This window comes from Platalea leucorodia, assembly GCF_965183815.1.
Source record: "Platalea leucorodia genome assembly, chromosome: 7".
NCBI classification, from domain to species: domain Eukaryota; kingdom Metazoa; phylum Chordata; class Aves; order Pelecaniformes; family Threskiornithidae; genus Platalea; species Platalea leucorodia.
In genome coordinates this window covers 57,759,117-57,781,442 of record NC_138829.1, presented here as the reverse complement: position 1 = coordinate 57,781,442, position 22,326 = coordinate 57,759,117, and the positions used below count along the sequence as shown (strand labels likewise).

At 36.1% G+C, this 22,326-nt stretch overlaps 1 protein-coding gene across 1 annotated transcript in view; it reads left to right on the top strand.

The window, feature by feature from the left end:
- OTOG (otogelin) overlaps positions 1 to 22,326 on the top strand; it is a gene marked incomplete at both ends in the record, with an annotated part of 106,748 nt that overhangs the window by 53,714 nt on the left and 30,708 nt on the right. Inside the window, 11 exons of the mRNA XM_082317299.1 lie at positions 1,039 to 1,177; positions 1,438 to 1,572; positions 2,672 to 2,818; positions 3,457 to 3,576; positions 4,438 to 4,554; positions 6,015 to 6,171; positions 7,217 to 7,243; positions 10,069 to 10,236; positions 12,482 to 12,760; positions 21,260 to 21,371; positions 22,080 to 22,159. Of these exons, the coding sequence (XP_082173425.1) occupies positions 1,039 to 1,177; positions 1,438 to 1,572; positions 2,672 to 2,818; positions 3,457 to 3,576; positions 4,438 to 4,554; positions 6,015 to 6,171; positions 7,217 to 7,243; positions 10,069 to 10,236; positions 12,482 to 12,760; positions 21,260 to 21,371; positions 22,080 to 22,159 (1,481 nt within the window). The remainder of the gene's footprint in view (positions 1 to 1,038; positions 1,178 to 1,437; positions 1,573 to 2,671; positions 2,819 to 3,456; positions 3,577 to 4,437; positions 4,555 to 6,014; positions 6,172 to 7,216; positions 7,244 to 10,068; positions 10,237 to 12,481; positions 12,761 to 21,259; positions 21,372 to 22,079; positions 22,160 to 22,326) is intronic.

The following is a 22,326-nucleotide window of genomic DNA, read 5'->3' as shown; positions in this document are numbered from 1 at the left end:
TTAATATTAAGTTAGGTATGTGCTGAAATTGTATCACATGCTGGATTTAGTTTAACCGATATTTATAAAATATACTTGTAATAAAGCCATACCAGGGCACCAACTCCGCTGTCTTTATTGAGGGACATTTTTAAGCATCCTGGTGATTTAGAAACATAAAAAAATAACATTTTAAAAATGACTTGCGGATACAGGAAATTAAATTCTACCCGTTATTTATAAATCTTATGTCATTTCTGAAAACGTTATTTAGATTGCAAGAGCGTGATGCATAAAGAGACAGTATCCAGTGCTGCAAAGCCTCGCTGTTAGGCAGTTACAAAGCAAAGGTAATTCAGAAAGGTCTGAACAGTCACTTAGTGTATGTGTGGTGAAAGCATTTTGATGCTTAAGGTGGCCATAGACCGAACTTGAACTATTCTGGAAGCCCCTAAACTGTTAGGCTAGGGATTGGGGATGATAATACCTAGGCATCTAGGGGAAAAAAAAAAAAAGCCCAACAATACAAAACATGGTTCTTTTAAGGAACCTAAGCACCAAAATAGTGGTATGGAAATTTTTCCTTTGCACTTCTGTGAAATTCTTGTTCAAGCAGAGAGTGAATAAAGACTGTGGTAATAGGACACATTGCTTGTTTATTCTAAGATTCAGCTCGTATCGAAACAAATGTTCTGTGAGAAAAAGAAAGCTTTATCCTTGTGGCACATTATTGATGTGAGTTACTGGAGAATAAATTGTATTACATCGGGTGGCATTTTTTGTTTTCTTGTTTCAACAAAAGAAATGCCCCTTTGGTGTCTATATATTCTGGAACCTATAAAGTCTAACAGGAAGAAACACAGACTGAGTTCAATATGTACATTTTTTTCCCCAGAGAATCAATTTATATATGCTGCTTCTAGTTAACATTTCGGAATGCTTCTGTCTACAGTGATCATACTTGCCTGGCTTTTGGCTTTTTGCTTCTCAGTGCAATAGCTGTAATCATTTGTCCATGGTTACAGTTGATATTACCATTATTGGTCATGCATTTTTCAGCGTTTGCCAGCATGGATCATTTCAATGTGCGTTTCATCCTTGCCCATCAATGTGTACTGCGTATGGGGATCGGCATTACAGAACGTTTGATGGACTAACATTTGACTTTGTTGGAACTTGTAAGGTTTACCTAGTTAAGGTGAGACTTTTTTGTAAAGCCTCTGTAAAACTGGATTTAAAAGCTGCCTGTTAGAAACTGTCCTTCTACTTATTTCCTATCTGTACATTTTATTGAGTTCTATATACTGTTTTTTTAAGTTTTGATGTTGCTTAGACTTTGAATCATACATAACATAATAATTATACACTGAGGTTTCTGCTAATTGAACTATGTAACAATTTGCATATTTATATTAGTATATTTTAAAGTGTCCATTTCTTTTTTTCCCCCCCCTTCAGGGTACTTCTTCAACCAGTGTCTCTATTATTATAGAGAATATAAACTGCTTTAATACTGGAATCATTTGCAGAAAAAGCATTTTCATTAATGTTGGAAAATCTTTTTTAATATTTGATGATGAAACTGGAAATCCAGTAAGTTTCAGTCTTTAATACTGATCTAAAGGTAGCATATGTACTTCTCTGGGTGTTTTTTCATTTCATTAGCAAAAACGTACTGTGACATTTAAGTAGCAGAGGCATAAATACCTTTACCGTGAATGCTGATCACATCTGGATTCGTCAATGGAAACCTTAAACAAAATTTTGTCTATATTTCACAAAAATGTTAGATGAGGTGATCATAATTCTTTTGTTTAGACTTGATTTCTGTTTAGTGTCATAGGAAAAATCCAGCTATTTTTAAGTCAGTGAGAGTTTTACTATTAATTCCACTAGAACTGAGAGTTTAGTCTGGTCTGGAATGTATAGGAGGAATATTCCTATACAGCTGTAAAAAATAAGTTTTGGTCCCTGATATATCCTCCACAGCCTTAATTTCATTTTTGTTTTCACCAGACTGCAAACTCTATTGCTGTAAATATTTAGTGTATTTAGTAATTTTAGTATAAATAATACTATTTACAATTTATAAATTGACTATACAAAGGAAGTTGTGTCTCTTTATATGAGGTATTATGTAATTAAACTAGATATCTTAGTCCGTGCTACAAATAATTTGGAATCTGATTGTTATTCGATGGAGAGAAGAATGCTTTCTGTAAATGAGATGGCAATCTCTGGAAATATTTAGACAATTCCTTATTTCAAGATGATGCTCCGTGCATCTTTATACCTATCTGTATGCAAAAAAAGCACGTGGCTAAGACCTTCTGAATGCAGTGATATATAACTAAGTGAAAATCACAACCAGGAACCTTAAAACTGATTTTTTTACCTCGCAGATGAACCGTTAACTTTTTAATCTTCACTCTAGTTGCCATTACCCATCCTGTAAATTTGATATAAAATCAACTTTTAAAATAGGAAAATCATAAAAATACACCACAGTTCACTATCAAAATCCAGACCACTTTTGTTTAAGCATTTATCGCTGTGTGGCCTTCTGTCAGTTTTTGGACTTCTGTCTGAGAACCATGTCATTCATTTTATTTAGGTGTTTCATTTCCTGTCAAGTAAGCATTTTGTGAAGACTTGACTTACATTATATGCTGCCTTGTTTTATTTTGAACAGAGCTTATCTAGTTACATAGATGAACTACAAAAAATACAGTTATGGAAAGCTGGATTTTTCACTGTTGTTCATTTTCCTGATGAGCACATCACCGTTCTTTGGGATCAGAGGACTACAGTTCATGTACAGATGGGTCATCGGTGGCAGGTAAACAGAAGTCAACACTCTTATTGCCATTTTTTTGAGTTATTTATGTAAGTCTTGTCAAGTAAGACATGTTATTATTATTCAGAGAATAGACAATGTGTCAGAAATCATGTAGGAACGCAGTGACAGAGTCAAGGAGAGAAGCATTCAGCTACCTTGTCAGTTAGAATATTCATTCTAATTTAATTTTTTTTTTCAGTCACTTTTTACTGTCTAACTTCTGTAACAACAGAAACAAATATCTTTGAGGCAACATTCTCCTTCAGTACTCATTCCTTATGTGACTGGAGCAGGTGTTATTTTGCTGAAGCATTACAAAGCACATAGCTAGCAAAAACGTCACTTCTCTGAACAAAAGATCAGCTCCTTTATCAGAGGCATGGAGATACTTTGTTGAAAGGGAATAATATTGATGTTGTCAAAATAAAATATTTTCTATAGCTGTATTATCATAAAAAGCTGAACTGTTTTGGCTGAAATTCAGCTGAAAAGGATCAAATCTTAACAAATGTATAGTTAAGCAACTGAAAACAGGAACTTAAGAAGTGAGTTTTGAAAACAGTTGTGGCTGGTAGTGTTTTGTATCATGTAGAAATATATATTTATATATATCTATATATACATATCTTTTTTCCCAGGGTGAATTGACCGGATTATGTGGAAATTTTGATTTGAAGACAGTAAATGAATTGAGGACCCCAGATAATTTTGAATTAACAAACTCACAAGAGTTTGGAAACAGCTGGACAGTTGTAGAGGTATAGTAAAAAGAATGTGTTTGCTAGTAAATTTTTTTTGCTCTTACATCATAGAATTTATCTAGAATGAAATCAGGAATTTGTTCCAGGAAGTATCAATCAGGCAGCAATGCAAATGGCATTATCAATGGTTTTCATGGATACCATAATCCATTAAGGAGAAGAAAATAATCACCTTTATTTCTACACAGTGCTATAGTGTCAAGAAAAATGCTGTACAATATTCTGAATCTATAAGTGCTTTGAGGACATTGTTTAAACAGTTAAAGTAGCCATTTTTTATGTAATGGAAGAATTGTGAGTTCACTTTAAGACTGTGTTGTCAGTTTAGCTGATCTTTGATAGCTGGAAAGTATTTAACTGTGAAACCATAGCAATGGAAAGAAAAAAATACTCTTTTCTTATGCTGTAAAGTTAAAAATTGAACTTTTTTAACATCATGTTTCTAGTGGTGTTCATAGAAATGTTCCTTCCTAGTAGTTAGAGTAAAAAGATCTGATTTCTGACACTTCTAATGTATGTTGCCCAAGTGAACTTTGTTATTTATGTAAGCTAGACTATTCAGTTGTAAGGACTGCAGATTGGGACTGCATGGCAGCTCTGTTTAGACCTATATGTATGTATGTGTTTTCCTGCTGCTTTCAGACAAATGAAACATTTCTTCAGATTGTGTACTTTCTCTTTTCTGCAGATTAGCATCCCCTTTGAATTCCATATCTTATTATGGCTTTCATAAGTGATGCATTTGTTTTGTGTTTTACATCTCTTTTTTTAAAAAAAAAACAAAACTATGCTTTCCAAGTTCAAACACAAAGTGGTTATGAAACAGGTTTCTCACCTTGATTTTGCTTTCTGGTTAAGTGTGTTGACAGCTCTGACATTCGAAATCCATGCAGTTTGAATCCCCTTAGAGAGCCATTTGCCAAGAAGGAATGTGGAATACTGTTAAGTGAAGCATTTGAAGCTTGCCATCCAGTGGTGAGTTGTGGTCACGTATAGATGTGAAAGTGAACGTATTGCTAGAGAGAAACTTTACTCTGCAACTTGCATCACTTTAAATCTTCATCTTGTCTTCCATAACATAATAATTTTGACTACTGAAGCAAAAGAGAACATGAAGAAAGTCTAACCCATACCTATTCTGATTCTAAAATGTGAATGCTTAACTGGACCTATAAGGACTATCTGCACCTAGCTGACCTAGACAGTAAGCTACTTTGGCACCAATTTAGCATTCTACAATATGGGTAGTCCTATTAGTCCCCTTTGTAATTAATGCAGACAAAATTATACCCAATTTATGTTATCTTTTGTTTCATCCCGAGCCCTATTTGCATAAGCATAACCACTTGTTTTATTTTGCTTGAATGTATTACATAGCATGCACATTTTTCAGGCATATTGAAATAAATTGACAGTTTCTTCTAGGCAGTATCCAATGTGAAGAACTCATTTCTAGAAGAAAATGCGTATATCTCCTCACTCAAGCAACCACCTAAGGAAATAAATGAGCCATACAACATGTTCTGAGAGTCAACAGGCTCAGGTTCAGTTGCGGAATGAGGGGGGACTAATTTCCAGAGCTAGGTCTTATTTAGAAAATGACATATCCCAAGATGTTCGGGTATTGAGACTACGTGTATGGCTTAAAGAGTGTAAGTGTCAGAATGGTTCCTAGGGAGAAAGGAGATTTCATATGAAACCAGGAATCTTGGGAGAGTTGCTTTGTGTATTATTTTGGAAGAAAGTGGAAGCTGATGTTAAGTTGTATTAATGTAACGTCGGTTTAGTTCACTGTATAAGGTAGGTAGCAACTAAATTCCTCGTAAGTGTGTAAGTATTACTCAAGTGTAAATCCATGTAGAAAGTGTAACAATTCAATAAGCAAGTTAGCATTGACAGTTTTCTCTGAAATCTAGTCACTTAAGACTTCAAAATAATCTAAGGGAAAAATCACAAATTCGCCTGTGAAATTGTCTAATAATATGAAGAGAATGAACCACACTCATGCTAAAAGAAGAGTTTTCCACCTACTTTATTATTTCTTACATTTTATGTATATCTAACTTTCTTAACGCTTCTGAGATTTATTGATTTGTGGTCAGTTTAGAGAGAGTTTCTCTTATTTCATAAGCTTCTTTGTAGTTTATTATGGCTTAAATATTACAAAACCATACAAAACACATGCTCACATCAGTATCTTAGTGTGCATGTTCTTAATGGGTCATTGACTTAATTGTGTTACTAAGTACTGTACAAGATTTTATGATGTGTTCTAATAAACTGTTTTTCTTGTGTTTCAGGAAACATTTAAATTAAAAACTTTAATACTTCGAAGTCTTACATATTGAATTTTGAAAGAATCATAGCTTTGCATTGAGGTGATTGTTGCCGGTGTCTATATGAATATTTTTGATAAGTGATATTTATATTTCCAGATTGACGTCACCTGGTTTTACTCGAACTGCTTGACAGATACATGTGGTTGTAACCAAGGAGGTGACTGTGAGTGCTTCTGTACAAGTGTATCAGCATATGCCCATCAGTGCTGCCAGCATGGAGTTGCTGTAGACTGGAGGTCCCCTAGAGTGTGTCGTAAGTTTACTTAACTAGCATTGCCCCTGACTGCCACTGTCTGCATTCACAAGAGCCAGACCTGAAAAATCAATCACATGAAGTTACCTGGGGCCATGAATTGAATCACTAAGCCACACTGATAGGAAGATGAGTGGGTGCCTCTCACTGCCCCCCTGTGTTCATTTTGGTCTAGTTGGATTACATGCTTCTTCCCATATTTGTGGGTGGTACTCTTCTCTCTTTAATTCCTTGTCCTGCAATGTGAAAGGAGAAGTTATAGGAAGTCTGTATTAGGATACGGCATGTGTCCCTCAAACCAAAGTTACAAAGTTAACAGCTCAAGTAATTTCCATCTTCAGGAGGACTTCACTTCTTAACAGGGTCTAGGAAACATAGCTGCCTCACTATTGCCCCCAGAGCAAGTGTGAAATACAAAGGTCTTCTGAAGAAAAGCAAGTAGGTTTTTAAGCAGGACTTTGTCATTACTTTAGTATCCCTATTCAACAATGCTTAGAAGTTGTAAAAAAATCTGAGGCCTTCTTCTATGGCACCTGGTGCAAACGCCTAACAGGAGACAGTCATTTCCCCAAAGATGAGATAAAAAAGGGCAAGACAGAAAGAATAGAAGGAAACAAGCTTTTTTCTAACTTTGCAGTTGCACAGAGAGAGTATGCAGCTTGCTCAAAGTCACACAGCAAATTAGCCATAGAGCGAGAGGGTTACTCTTAATTTTTGATAGAAATAGTAGGTGTGTTTTAATGTGAGCATGGAACAACAGCAAAGCTTAGTCTTAACCACTAGAGGTCACAAAAAGACAGCTGTAGGTATGTAAGCTTAGTATTTCCTGCTAGAAAGCAGTATTTTAATTAATTCAGTGTAGTTTAAATTAGTATTTTATTTAAAGCAGTAGAGTAAATATTTGGCAATAATTTTTTTAATAAATGTTTGTGTATGATCTAACTTGGACAAGCGCTTGGCTTACGTATTGATCGTAAAGGGTAATAGAAATCCTGTTTATCTGCAGAATACCTGCAACTGCATTTCTTTTCTTTTTATTTTCTAGCTTATGATTGTGAATATTTCAACAAAGGTAAGTCCTAAAGGAGCTGATAAAATGTTAATAGAATCTTCAGTTTCTTTATGTAAGTCTTAGTACTTTGTATAAAAATAATTGTGTTAATGAAAACAGTTGCAAATTATTATATTATTTAAATAGCCAAGATTCTGTTTTACTGATTTATTTTGCTTTTTCAAAGGGTTTTAATTTCATAATCTTTTTTATTCCTGGGCCTTTCCCAAAAATACATGTTTAACTCATTTTATTTGCATTTCTGGATCATGATTGAACAATTTAAATAATTAAGTAATTAATACACTATTTAACCCAATAGTACTAGTGGTACTACTTGCTTAAGGCATACTGCAGTTCAAAACTGATACCCAGTGGGTCTGTTAAACCAATCATGACCTCCTGTGCAGCCTCCACAGGGAGCTAGCTGTTAAGATATTTCAGCTTTTTGTGCCCAAATGGGGAATAACTCTCCATTTAGGCATGTCTGACCTAGCTTTAAGTTCCTGAGCGACAGGCATTGCTGCTGCATCAGAATGACTCTGAGAGAGGGGTGCAAAACTTGCACAAGGTGGTAGAGTAAGCCTTGAATCTGCACTGGGTGCTGTACTGCTGTGTTAATACTGGAATCCATATTCAGACTATTTTAAAGTTACGTTGCGAGTGTCTGCATAGTTAGACGTGGTATACATACAAGCACTGCAAGCCAGCCTGATGTGAGGAATGGTCAGGACTCCTGCTATTTATTCTATAACTCTTTTTATCAAGCTCGTGTAGAAGCCTGTCTGTCCAGATGGTTCATGATATTTTGGTCTTCTGTTAGACTCCATATTGCAGCAGCTCACCCCCAGAAAGATCTCGGAGAGGGACTGAGTTTAAATTAGAAGAGACTTGTGCAACATGCCAGGCCCAAACAATATGGCCAAGAAATTTACATTTTCTGATATACTGACTACTGAAAAGATTTTGAGTGGGGTCAAATTTCTAATGCAGTGGAATTTTATCTAAATCACTATTTAAGCCTTTAATTTAAATAAAGGCAAGTTGAATGTAAGTGGTGATTGCAGTTTTACATTTCCTTTTTGGTTTGTTTTGTTTTATAAATGAAATACAGTCTATTTCTGCGATAATCTTTTTGCAGTTGTAACAGATCGAAAGTGCACTGCCTCTAGCATTTGTGGTAGCAGCAAAGTTAAGTTAGATGATAACGTACATTTTAAAGTGTGTTATTAGTTTTACTTGTTACTGAATTCTCACTGGCAGAAATTAGTTGAAATAGTGGAGAGTTGTGCATGTGACCAGCTTGTAATAAACATGGTTATCATAGGTTTTCACTTCCTATCTTCCTACTCTTTGCTAATCCAGCTCATCAGTATTCGACATAGGATGTTTCAGAGCTGCCAACGGGGGAAAAAAAAAATCATCTCTATGCTGAAGATTTTCTTCTCTACCTGAAATATAGTAGCATTCCCCAGAATTACTTAGTTTTGGAGACAGGAAGGTTAAGAAACTGCCTTAGACCAGGGAGAGGTTTTCTCTATGTACCTTTGTCATGGATCCAGGGTGAAATAGTTCCAGTCCTACTAGAAGCAGGAACAGAAACCTTTTGCCTTTGGTAAGGGGAAATTCTCAGCTGGTAGCTGTAGTTTCTCAAGTTTTGGATGGGCCTGAGATATGAGACTTAAACATATAATAACATTTCCAGAACACTAGATGTTTCAAGTAATTTAAAAAATGTTTTTCAACTCCCTGCACTGAAGGTAACGAGGTATCACTCTACATGTTTAGCTAGGCATGGGCTTGTGTCCTAACTGGCCACCTATTTATGCTATTAGAATCTGAAATGCTGGTTGTAGTGCAGCCTCCTTAGGATTTCAAATCTCTTAATAAATTTTAAGATTAGAGAGAACCAGAATATGAGGGCAGGCTGCAAATTACAGTCCAAACTTTTAACCTGTTGGAACAGATTTTAAGAGTCAATGGTATTAGCTGCAACTATCAGCCGAGAAGTTCTGGGACACTTCTGTCTTAGATGTATGCTTGCCATGTCCTGGCTTGTGGGTAAAATGGTAGTGAGGTGAATTGCTCAGGTGTGGTCTAAAATGCCTGGTTTTAACAGAGAAATTTACAAAAATAATTTCAAATAACATTTAAAAATAAACTTTAAAATACTTTTCTGCAGTGAAATTGGAACTAAGTGAGGAGGTGTGACGTTGTAAGATTTGTGAAATGATAACTTCACATGCTTTTGGCTTTTTTTACTTTTAGGTAAAATAGGACCATTCTTTTGCTTATGATGCTGGTTTCTTCCTGTCTCACTTCCCAGTGGTTACGTTTGTATCTACACTGTTCAAGGAGTTCTTTGATACTTGATGACAACAAACTTTTATTCCCTGCAAAATGCCTCACACTTTGGACACTAATAAAATAGGTTTTAAAGAATAGTAAGAAGAGTATACTCAGTTCAACCATACAAATAAACAATTCAGAGGGATCCCAGGGTGGCCTGTAGAACACTACTTCTAAACCGAATAACCAAGGAGTCAGCTAACTTTAATAAAGTGACTATGAAACCAAAGTGGATGAGAGGGAGGAAAAGGAGAAGCTAATCATGAATCTTTAAAATTGAAACTAGGTATTTTGGACACTTTTCAGAAGAGGTATTTTCTAAAAGAGTTTGGCTTTGTTTTGGTTGTCTTATAAACTTATAGTTTAGTGCATGGCACCTAAAGCTATTTTCAGAGTGGAGAGATGTGGTTTTATTTATGTGCTGTATCATAATATTTAGAGCTCAAGCATTTGTGACACTTGACATGCAAGGTAATTCTGATTTTTGTTTCCAACAGCTCTGGGAAAGGGCCCATACAAACTGGTCAGCTATTTGGATGGAGGATTCGTAATGGCAGTGAAACTGGTGGATGGTGTTGTTTTCCCAGTGAGAGAAGAAGATGTTGTTCCTGGACATGCAGTGAGCTTTATGCTGACTTCAGGACTTTATAAACCCAAAGCACATGGTAAAGTCAGTGTAACCTAGAGGCTTAAATAAGGCAGAGCAAATTCTGCCCTTGAATACAAGCCTATGTTTAAGAATAGATCTGGGTCAAAAAATATTTTCTTTATCTGTCAGCTGATTGTGCATCTTAATGTTGTCTGCCAAAATTTTAATTTGGTTGGTTTTAATTAGATGTCCTGGTTTCAGCTGGGATAGAGTTAATTTTCTTCCTAGTAGCTGGTATCGTGCTGTGTTTTGGATTTAGTACGAGAATAATGTTATAACACTCTGATGTGTGTAGATGATTGTAGCTTTATAAACAGATACTTCTAGTTGAAAAGCAACAGCCGCCCCCGCCCCAACCTTCAGAAGCACCAAACCCCCGTTGTAGCCCAGTGCTCCAGATATGCATTGCTCCCTTCACCTTTCCTCTGGCAGAACGGGCACATGGGAAAGAATGGGAGAGAAATGATACAAGAAAAGTACTCCCTAATTCACTTGCTTTGCCACTATCGCTCATTGTCAGGCCACTTGTACAGAGATGCCCATTGGCACTCACCTGAGCTGTGTAAGGGTGTATACTGCAAATTTGTCTCCTTCAGGTCCCAACTAAAGTTTCCACTGAAGGAATGTGTTGCTTATTCAGCAGATGAAAGAAGTCTTGCACACCTTCAGACAGGAGGAGAAAGCTTACAAGAATATATTCGGCACTTTGTGACATTGATTAAATGCTAGAATTGTCCGCATAGGTAATTTTAATGCCCGCAGAGCACTTGAGTCTCAATACAGTTTTACTGCCCAGAGTCCCCAATCAGCTCTTTGGACAGCCTGAAGGTGGCTGTCATTGTGTAATCAAAGAAGGGATATGGGTCAGTTGAAAAAATGACAAGCATTTGATTAGTAATACTGCTGTCTGTAGAACTGACACAAGAACTCATGTAACAGAATATTCAGGGCCAGATTTCTTTTGTTAGTCATAGTTTTGAGACACTTGTACATTGCGTTCAACTTAGGTTTGGAAAGGGAAGGTCAGTCCTACTGTTCTATTCCCGTATAAAAATCTCTTGCTCAGAATTTAACCTGGCAAATGGAATTTGTGCCTTATAGTCCAATTTGAGTGAATGGCATTTCATCATTTGGCCGTGGAAGAGTTTATACAATCAATATGATATTTTTCATATCCATGTCTTCTTTTATATATCTGCTTTCTTGGTTCTTTGGTACCTCAGAAAAATGGATATGTTTCATCAGTTTCAGACAAATCGTAGACAATGGAAAGCTTTGGGCATTGATGTACTGATTGGCTATATGGTAGGTATTATAAATCACACTGACTGTCCGTTGTTGCTTATCAAATAAGCTACTTGCTACAGAGAATTAATAAAAAGATATTGATAAGTGCCACTATGTTTTTCAGATTAATTGCAGTTTTTATGCTCAGAAAACAAGTTGGTCTTCTAGAAGTGTTATACGAGAATGTGATAGCCTATCTGTTTAATAGGGATCATTTGTTTTCTATGCATTCTTTTTTTCAAGAAATGCTACCCAGGCCTGGAGGGTTAGTTGATTTTACAGTAGTTTAATGGCTGTTTTCAAGAGAATAGCAGAGTGTACAGCAAAGTAGAATGAAGTAATTCTGTGAGCAACAGATGCCTGTAACAGGCTTCAAGATCTGCCACTCTGCAATTGGTTGTACAGAGCCTTGCTTGAAATCAACAGTACTGTTTTCAGGGTAAGGGATCATGTGGGTACATTTGCCAGAAAACAGACTTTGCTGTTAACATTCTTAGGGGAAGCTGACAACTTAGAAATTAAGACATAAAGCTGTAAGCTGAATGCAAAATACATTTTTGTAATTTATTTTCAATGAAAGGCTGAGCTCTTAAGCTATCAATTCCTGATGGCAAATGTTACTTGTAAAACTAGTTAGATGAAGTTTAAATTTTCATTAACTAAATGGCTTAGTGAAGGCTGTAAACTGAAGTTCTGCTTGACTGCAGGGCTATATTCCTTTATCCTGGTGTGGGCAAATGCTTGTATTCCTGTTGAAGTCTGTAGGATATTTAGAAAACTAAATATCCATCGGAATCTAGCACTCTGAAATCCATATACAGTATATTTTCTTACAAGATTCAGGCTATTTTCACTGTTAAGGCCAAAGTCAGTTTTCATTGCCATGCTGCTAATATCAGTAGTGGTACATCAGAATGAGTTTAGCTGACTATGCATATATCAGCAAGCAAATGAGTTCTGTGTGTTTTTTTCAGATTCCAGCTTGATTTCATTTGAAACAGCTGAGAGACCAAACTATTTTCTTCAGTTGAACTCCAATAATAGTCTTGTTCTTTCTAAATGGGAAAAAAGCGAAGAGTTTCACAACAGATCTACGTATGTCATTCACAAGAATACATGGCTTTCAGGATACAGTTCCTTTGAGTCATTTGCAAAACCAGGATACTTCATCCACATTTCAGCCTCTTCAGTTGAGCTTTTGAAGTACCGTCATTCAGAGGAGTTCAGACTGTCGACCCTTTTTAAACTTGTAGGTAGGTAATTAAAGTTGTATTTGATGAACAGCAGTTTGCTCCCTGTGAAAATACAGGCTAAATGGTATTGATATTTTCAGAGGTGATGAGATTGCTTACTTCTCCCCTGCATCGCTAGGAGCTGTGAGTAATCTATGGCATGCAGGCTTAAAATCTTGCCTGAGCTTTGTAGTTAGGATGAGATTCTGTTTTCTTGTCAAAAGCCATTAAATAGCTTAACACAAAACTTTGCTATATTTGCCAACTAGTTTTGGAAATACTATAGCCTAGTGTATAGTTTCTGGGCAATACTTGCTTTGTAGGTCGTGAGGAAATTCTTAAGAAGTAGAAAATTCATGCTGATGAATAATAGATTCACAAGGGGAATACAAAAGAACTGAATGCATCTCTAAAAGCTAAGGTCTATGGATGATGTTTTCTCCTCCTTTCCCCCTGATTACCGCCAAGAGAGAGTTTTCTGTATGTTCTTGTTGCAAGCTTTGTGGCCTCCTCAGAGGTCATGCCATCTAGTGCTAAGGACATTGCCTGTAGATTACAGTTCTCAAACCTCGTATTTCCCCTGAAAAACACCTTGACCTTTATCCATGTACCCACTCAAAGAGGCTCTGCCTTTTGAGATGTTATCCCCTAGTGCTATCTAAGTGGAGATATATGCCTCTTCTTGAGGATCTAGATGTCTGTTTCTCTACTGTTTCTTGGACAGCTACAGCTCTTGAATACACAACGTAGACTGCTATGAGAGTGTTTCTGCCTACTTGAGAGATTCCCATTCCTGTAATAGTAGTCCCATTCCACTGACGCTGAAGGATCAAAAATGTAGGAGATATTCTTAGGACCCTTCATAGGAGCTGGATCCAGAAGTTGCTCCTACAACAACTGATGACAAAAAACACACATTAAAAAAATCACTAATAAATCAAGCTCTTTTTTAGATTAATAAGGAAAAGAAATAATAACTGTTTTCACATAATCTTAAGCACTTGGGAACCATGCGCTGAAATGAAGCTGGCCTTACAGGTCAAGAACAAGACGCAAGAAGTTATATTGGCCTATAAAATAAAGCAAAGCAGATTATTCATGAAACCACCATTTGCTTTACTGTCTGCTTGTCTTGATACATTAGATACATCAAATGCATTCATATGACTGACTTTATGAAATTCAGCAACAACTGCTACTTGCTGAAACCACTGGCCTTTTTGTGGTATGTAAAATTCCGAAATCACTACAAGTGTTTATTTTTATGTTCTAAAGCTTTTTATTGTGCTGTAATTTCAAATTCTTAATGCATTTATTGGGCTAGCAGAAGTATTTTAATAGGTATTCTTGGCAGTACCATTTTTAAAAATCAGTTCTTCATTCTCTGAAACCAAAATTTTTTTACAAGCAAAGAAAGAAAATGAAATACTGTAACAAATGAAGCATGGCCTGGCCATGTTTTACAGTGACCACACTGAATCTCAGCACAGACAAATCTGAAGCAGGCACTGACTGCTATGACAGCAGAGGCCAACTGTATGCCTTGTGGAGCTTCTTGTTATCAAAACATTGAATTAAAGTGTTAATGGTGGCATTGTGAATCTGCCGATGTTTTGCAGTGCATTATGCTGACAGCCTAATGCAGCTGTTGACTGGCACACTCCAACTTCAGAAAAAATGACAGATTTTGTCATTGCCAAATGCCTGTTGCCTCTTGACAAATGCTTGTAATCACGGAGCTGTTGAGGTTTTTGAACAGCAGAATTATAGAGCTCATGCTATTACCAGGGTGTTCGTACAGCATTTCAAGCAAGGAACTTTCTTTGGACATAACAAAAATATCTCCTTAGTCTTTTATCTTTGAGGGAGGAATGAAGAAGGTTAAAACATGTTCCAATTCTCAGTGGTCATCCATTAACACAGAGTGGTATGTCTTTTCAAGTGTGAAGTCTTTACCCTCCAGTCATTATACCAAAAAATCCTATCTATGCCAATGGAAAACTAAAACAATTTACCTCAGCAAGTGGGATCAGATCAAATGATCAAGAGGCATTTCATTAATCACCACATCCGAGGGCTTGGGTTTCAGAGTTTTATAAGCAGCGAAACATAGGGCTCGAATCTTTCTCCAGTGTACTTTCACAAGGGCCAGCCTGCTGATGTAGGGTAATTACATGGTCTAAAAATACAGCAGCATTTGTTTAAGTTAATGGAAAAGTTACACCAGCTCCAGAGTGCGCAGGCAAAAGCGTATTGAGTTTCCTGCTGACTATTGTAAATGCTTTGCGTATTAGATCAGAAACTCTTGAACCAGGAACAGCTATTCCTGCGGAATCAGAGGATAAATATCGGGAGCAGAATAATAGGCCCAGTAAATCCCCTTGGCCAGAAAGTTCCTCATGAGACTTCTTCATACTCTGTGACGCACATTCAGAAGGAAGAATTTTAAATGACCTGATCACCACAGCAATAGATACATGTTTGTTTAAAGTCAGCTGACGAGTCACTTTTTCCAGTTTCATAGCAATAAATATTGTCGCATTGACTTTGACTATAAATTGCGCAGATATGATGGGCTAACACTGCAAAGTATTTTCCATGAGAAGTCACTTCAGCTTTAAATTGGGTTATTTTCATTATACTTAGATTTGTCTGCTGTGCTGTTCCCACAAACATTTGAGAGTTTGAGTTGATTACTGAATTTGAATATCTAGATTATACTTACAAGAAAATACATTTTGCATTCTATGCAGGAATTTTTACCGGCAATGGATTGGTATGCATTCAGTCAAAAGAAAGAATACACTTAGTCTTACCAGATGGACAAGCGCAGAGCTGTCATGTAAGAGCGATAAATTCACGTTTGAAATTGTTGGGAAATCAGTGGATGTAGGGAATCAATGGTCTTTTTATGGATATAACTGCAATTTTCTTACACTTTTTTAAAATAATGTGCTCAGGTTAGTTACTTTTCACCTTTCATAGAATTATCATAATATGCTTAACTTTTTTAAGATCACTGTGAGTTAATTTTATATATATTATAGAAATGTGGCTTGCCCTATATAAATTCTGCAGCAACGTTCTTAATGTTAGTTACGTGGTTTAATAGCTAACTTGCTGTAAATATAAGGCTTATCTCAGAGAGAATTTTCAGCTAAAATTAATATCTCAAGATATACTAAGTATATGCACACTGCACAGAGGTATTCATCAATGTTTAAGTTTGATACAGGGCATTTTTGGTTGCTTTTAATGTTTGTATCTTAATTAACTGAAACACATTCAGAAACATTAGTACAAAACTGAAAATGAAATCAATTTTAATGAAAAACATTTTTTACAAAAGCATCTTGCATCTTAAGTCAGATTTATACATGATATTGTTGACTGTTTTAACTTCAACTTACTCTTACCCATTTCCATCAGTAGAATTAATTTTCCAGAATGTCCTGTTTTACTCATAATGAGTTGCTCTTAAGTTTAATTTGAGCTCATATGCTTTGTCAGCCCAAAAGATCATGATATGGGGCCTGGGACTGGATAATGCTGAGCAACTGCTGTTGTACCTGAAATCCCAGATATGTCGCTGAACACAATTGCTTGGTAGCTCTTAGAATCAGACTGAGGTTACTGTAGAATTATAACATCTTTCCTATTTATACACAAACACAAACATTTGACCTCCCATTTTTGACTGAATAAATAGGAGGAGATACCTTAACAAGATTATATTCATCTAACACCGTAACAGTAAACTAAAACAAAAGTATTTGAGACCTAGATAATTATACTTTGCTTTCAATGATGTTTTGGCTGGGCACAAAGTTCAATTTTTCCAGTGATATTTGCTTATGTTTCTCATTGCAGAAACTTAGAAGTCATGGGCAGAGTTTGTTAGTAGTTTGTGTGTGTTAAGTGGGTAGATAGGATTTCATGTTTCTAAACTTGTAACTGAGGAGATAGGCAATCTACATTACTAAGCAGAGTTTTGCTGCCATTATAAATAGAACTAATTCTAAAGCAAATTTTGTTCCTACTAGATTTTTTGAAATATTTGGGAAAAGTAGCAAAACAGTAAAAAGTGTCAGGTGAGAATGAAAATCTAAATACTTAATTTTTTTCATTATTTTTAAAACTTTTATTTTAAATACAACCTTTTATTAATACTAGAACATTTCAAATTTCAGGGTTTTTTAAAGTAAATAGCCATTTTTTGAGCATAGCATGAAATTATTCATAATATGCATGTTCTGAGAATGGCAAATTTTGTCCCTATGAGGTAAAAGTCAGCATAGTAAAAAAAGGCAGGATGGACTTGTGAGCAGTAGGAATTGTCAACACACAAAAAAGTGGCCAAGTTACTAAGAAAGGTTGTTGTGACTCAACAGAACACCGCAGTCTGTCAGTGATAAAAAATTAAGATTCTTCATTAAATGGTAGCAGCAGTTCTCATTACCACAGAATTATTTTTGAAAGCCACGAAGAATGAAAATAATGAGTTACAGGGAACAAAATGCTTCTCTGGTGTCCAAGGAAGTGAGAAAACAACGGAGTTGGAGAATATCTTTTAATATATTGTGTTTGGCAACATGTATACCTGCATACATATAAAAGCTTTCTGCAGTACTGTAACATGTCGATATGCTCAGCTGCTGTTAGGTAAAAGAACTGTGGGCTCTTCTGGCATGTCAACTGGAGCAACTGTCATACAGGGCATAATTTACCATTTTGTGAAGGATTTGCTGTGTCACCAAACAGAAGACAAATGCTGGTAGACTTCACCAGGAGACACACGGCTATTTTCAAATGCCATGACAAATCCTTTTGAGGAACACATGCCTGATATAAGAAGCTTGACTCAGTGTCTGTAAACTGTATATCATTCTTTTGTTGTGAGTGAGCTGTACTGTTGCAAGAGTACAGTAAGCTCCTATTACTGGTTGCTGGAGGGGGAATTTAAGTATTAAAAAAATGGGAAGCATGTAGTGGAGGTGGCTGACGAGCATCCTGGCTACCATAAAGAATTTGTGCCATGACACTGGTGAAATCCAGAGTTTCTGAGCTGTGGTAGTTTCTGTCATGGGAATAGCAGCATTGTTGTAAAACTGAAGCTGAGCTTGGTCTGGCGTGGAAGTTAATGTCTAAAGACAGAGAGGGAAAGGAGTACTTCCCTCAGTTTAGGGAGAGGGATGCTTGAAAGCACTTTGTTACTGCTTTTCCTTATGCCCTAATGATTGTGGGTATTGGGATCATAGTTAATATACAGATGTACTAAAAAGAGGCAAAATAATCTATTATTTTAGCTAGGTATAGAGATACTTTATTGTTCTCTTGGCTTATTCTTGAATTCATGTTAGTTCAGAACATAGCTCTGCGCCTCTGTTTCTCCTCCCCTTCATTTTCTGTCTAATCTCTATTAGTTTAAACATTTTAAGCAGGAACTGCATCTTGCTGTGTTTTTTTTTTTTTTTTGCAGTGGCTTGCACAGTCAATCAGTTAGGTCCTTGGGCCACTTAGGCATTCCAGAAATGATGCTGCCAATAGTGAAAACTTTAAATATGATAAATGACTGAACTGACATTCTCCTAATGCTGGAAGGGCATTTTCCCATAATTCATAATAAAGCACAGATTTCACGATATCTGATGGGTTTACTGAGACATGCTGAAAACTTTCGAGATACTGGAAACCAATTCATGCAATATATTCAACTCTTGCTGTGGTGATTTGGTCTATTCTTCTATGTAATTTACACACTAAAAAACCTAGTACGTCTTGGCCCGGCATACTCAATTCACTAAAATCCCTTGACTGGAAAATTAAATGCCCATTGGTTCTACAGCTCTTCTTTGAAAACAATTTTTACGACCAGGTTAATGAATTCATCTGATGTCCATACTTCTTTCTGCAGAAGTAGAGACAAAATTTGTAGACAAGCATGACTTCGTTCATTCTTGACTGAAAGCGCTGTTTATGAACCACTCAACAAATGCTATGCAGCTATGTAGAAATTCGCCCTATTTCCTCCCAAGGCATCCAACACCAGCAAGCTCTGTGAACTTAATCTGTAGGAAAGCTTGAGGAAAACGTGGCAATCATTTCATAAAAGTCTAAGTTTATTTGGAGAATGGGAGATGGTATGTTAATCCCAGCGCTTGGAAGTGTTAATTCACCATCACTGTTCTGCTCTGCTAAATTGAGAAACTAACATTCTTCATCAGGTTACAGCATGTGTTCTGCAGAGCTTGTGCCTTTATTGTGTTTGAAACTTCTGTGATTAATGGTGATGTTTGTGGCAAGTGTCAAAACGTTATGGATCTGTCTCTGTACTTAATTTAGGGTTGTCTGAAAATGAGATTTCCTAGATTCCACTCAGATATACTGTTATTGCTGATTATTACTACTGTTGGTGATTGCCTGTGCCAACAGGTCTCTGATATGTTCTTTTTGTCATAATATCTTCTTCCTTTGTCCTTAAACCTTACCACTCTGACCTGTCAGTGCTATACCAAACCTCATACATCCATCAGCAAAATGTATGAAAATAGTTCCCTTCCTCCATTAGATTTAAGCAACTTAAGTTGGTTTCACTAGAAGGGGTCACAGAAGAATTCAGTGACTTGTACTTAGCTTTTTATGGGAATGTAACTTTATGAACACATTTGTTACTGTCGTAAGAATCATGTTTTCAAAAGCAGTGATGTTACGTCCTTAGATAGAGTGACATGTAAGAAGGATAACACTAGATGGCAATGTACTCACTCTTTTGTCTGAGTTTGATTTATACCTTTGATTTAAGAGAATTATTTGTATTAAAAAAGAAGACATTAACGGTTAATAATGGCAGAGGGATAATTACCTGTAAGTGCAGAGGTCCCTGAATTGCAGGAAGAATGATTTCTTAGGATCTTCATGGAAAAACTGAATGTCTCCAAGAAGATGTAAAAGAGCTACTCTCCTTGTATCTCAGTCAAGCAAAGATCAAAACTTAAAGCGAAAAGACTTCAGAAGACCAAAAATGGAACCTTTTTCTAAGTAGTAAGCATTTTCTTTCTGGTCGTTAATGTAAACATTGTTTAAGAGCACCTACTCCTTGTAGGCTCTGAACAACATAGCTCTAAGATCAGGTTTACCAATCTAGAGGGGACGCATATGCCATGAAGGTGGTCTTCTGTAGGCATCAACGTAAGGGAAGTGTCACTGCCCTGCCTGACTGCTACAGGAAGGAGCTGGGGTGGGCTGTCGTAGTTCAGGTACTGAAATCCAGATATATTGCTTTAGTCATGCAGGCATAGGTAGAGCCAGTGGGCTACTCTAGTATTGTGTGGGAAACCGTTCTGCATGCAGATGGGGCAGGGTTGTAGCAGAAAAGAAAGCATGATACTGCATTTGAACATGCAAGTGCATATCACCCACATGATGATTGCCACAAATTTGTTTCGGTTTTTATACTCAATCTATTTCTTCTTTACATTAATTTTGTAAAGTTCCTGCATAATTTGTAAGCGCGGGAAGTATAGCTGATCCTTATTTCTGTTTATTCTCACTTTGAAGTTTAACTCTTCCTCTATCTGAATTTGTACTTTGGGTTTCAATTATGTGAATTTGAAGTCTTTCAGTAAACACTATCTGCATAGATACTCTGAAGGCAGTTTGGAGATTTTGTTTGTTTATTTAATTTGCCATAGTGTTTCGTTATTGGTACTATTTTGTCTGGTGAAGTATATGTTTTGAGTTAAATTTTGCAGGGCTACATGTCTCGTCTGAGTTGCTTTCTTCATTGTAGGAGCAGTTAGAATTTCAGGTTCAAAATGTTTTGAGGTTTGAATTAATTTCTCTTGGAGTGGCTATCTTATACTGTTTTGAGAAGATCAACTGTTAAGATATATTGCTTTAAGTAGCCTAAATTAGCATAATTTCTGATCACTTTGTTTGGAATGGTGTTTGGTTTGGCTTTTAAAATACAATTGCATCATAAAAGTTATGTACACCTTTGTGCTATATCAGGAAATTTTACACACAAAGTAAACAACTGTTAAGATACATTAAAAAGAGTATCAGTGTATCCAGTTGGTGCTTTTTATTTTAATAGTAATAATTGTACTGAACCAACATAATCTTAATTTTGCATTTTGTTTGAATAACTGAACATATCACTTCATTGTTGATATCGTTTTTAAAACTTAAAAACAACAGCTCTAACTTGTGTGGCTTTATTTTCAAGTGATTGTAATATGCCGTAAATGTGGCTAACTCAATGTCATGTTTTATACTGCAAAGAGTAAAACAGGCTGCAGAGCCAGCACTCTTTAACATACTCTGCATAAAAGTAAACTGGTTTTCTCTGTTTTAAAGACCTTGGCAGTTCAAAAAATATTACCGATTTTATTTGTAGAGAATACAGGTAGAAACAGTAAGAGATTTAGAGCTGCAGTGAACTTAAAGCATACCTCTTAGTGATATGTATCTGTGTGTATTTCTAGAAATAGATGAGAATAACAGATCCTTGTTTTTCAGATGTCAAATTTCTATCCCGTTCTGTGTGTGAATGGCATTATGATGCCTGTACAAGGCCTTGTTTCAAGACATGCAGGGACCCTTTGGGAGAAAACTGTCAGGCAGTACCAAAGTAAGTATCTGTATTTTTATGGAAAAAGATGTAATTTGGGTAACATACTTATGCAGCATAATAAGAATATGAGGGACCAGATGTAGGCTCAGTATAGCAGGACTGTGCTCTTGTATAAGGAGGTAAGTGAAGGAGAAATGAAATGGAATAAAGCCTGCTGTGGCAGCTACATGAAAGTGACATTTCAGTCGTTAGGTAAGTATTGTCAGATTCTGGAATGACTAGTATATTTGTAACTTTCAAGCTGGGGGCATATTATAGAGTATTCATAAAGAGAGGTGATTACAAGTTTGTTTCAAATAGTTGTGCCCCTGCTTTTTATTTATGGCATTGCAACAGCCATATCTGTTCTTGCCTTTTCCTCCCAATTGGAATTTGTGCTATGTCTGGTAAAACTGGCATTTGGATTTTGGTCTGTAAAAATGTTTGGCATTTCTTAAGCAATAACATTCAGTATTGAACTTGCGACTGTTCATTTCAAAGGCTGAGTATTGCGGAGTTCATGATATAGCTTAGATCTGAGTGAAAATGGAAACCATAGTAATGACGTTTTGAAGGAGTACACTGAGGGGATGAGATTTAGAAAGAACAAGACTGTCTACTTAAAAATACTTTATAAATAAATTCTGTTTTCCTAAAATTGAATGCTTGATCCAGAAGATACTGCTCAACTAGTTGATACTGATTTTTTTTTTTTTTTTCTATTAGAGTGGAAGGATGCATCCCTGCCTGTCCTCTCAATATGTTGCTGGATGAAGTCACTCAAAGATGCGTGTATTTTGAAGACTGTATGTTTGAAAAATTATATATATTACGTATGATACTTAGCTTATTAATTTCTTAGGTCTTTAGTCAGATTTTCAAATATCGGTACTTAAATTTGTGTGACTATGACCTTAGTTATATGAATCTTGAGCTCACTAAACATACATTTTAGTTAAAATAATTTCACTCC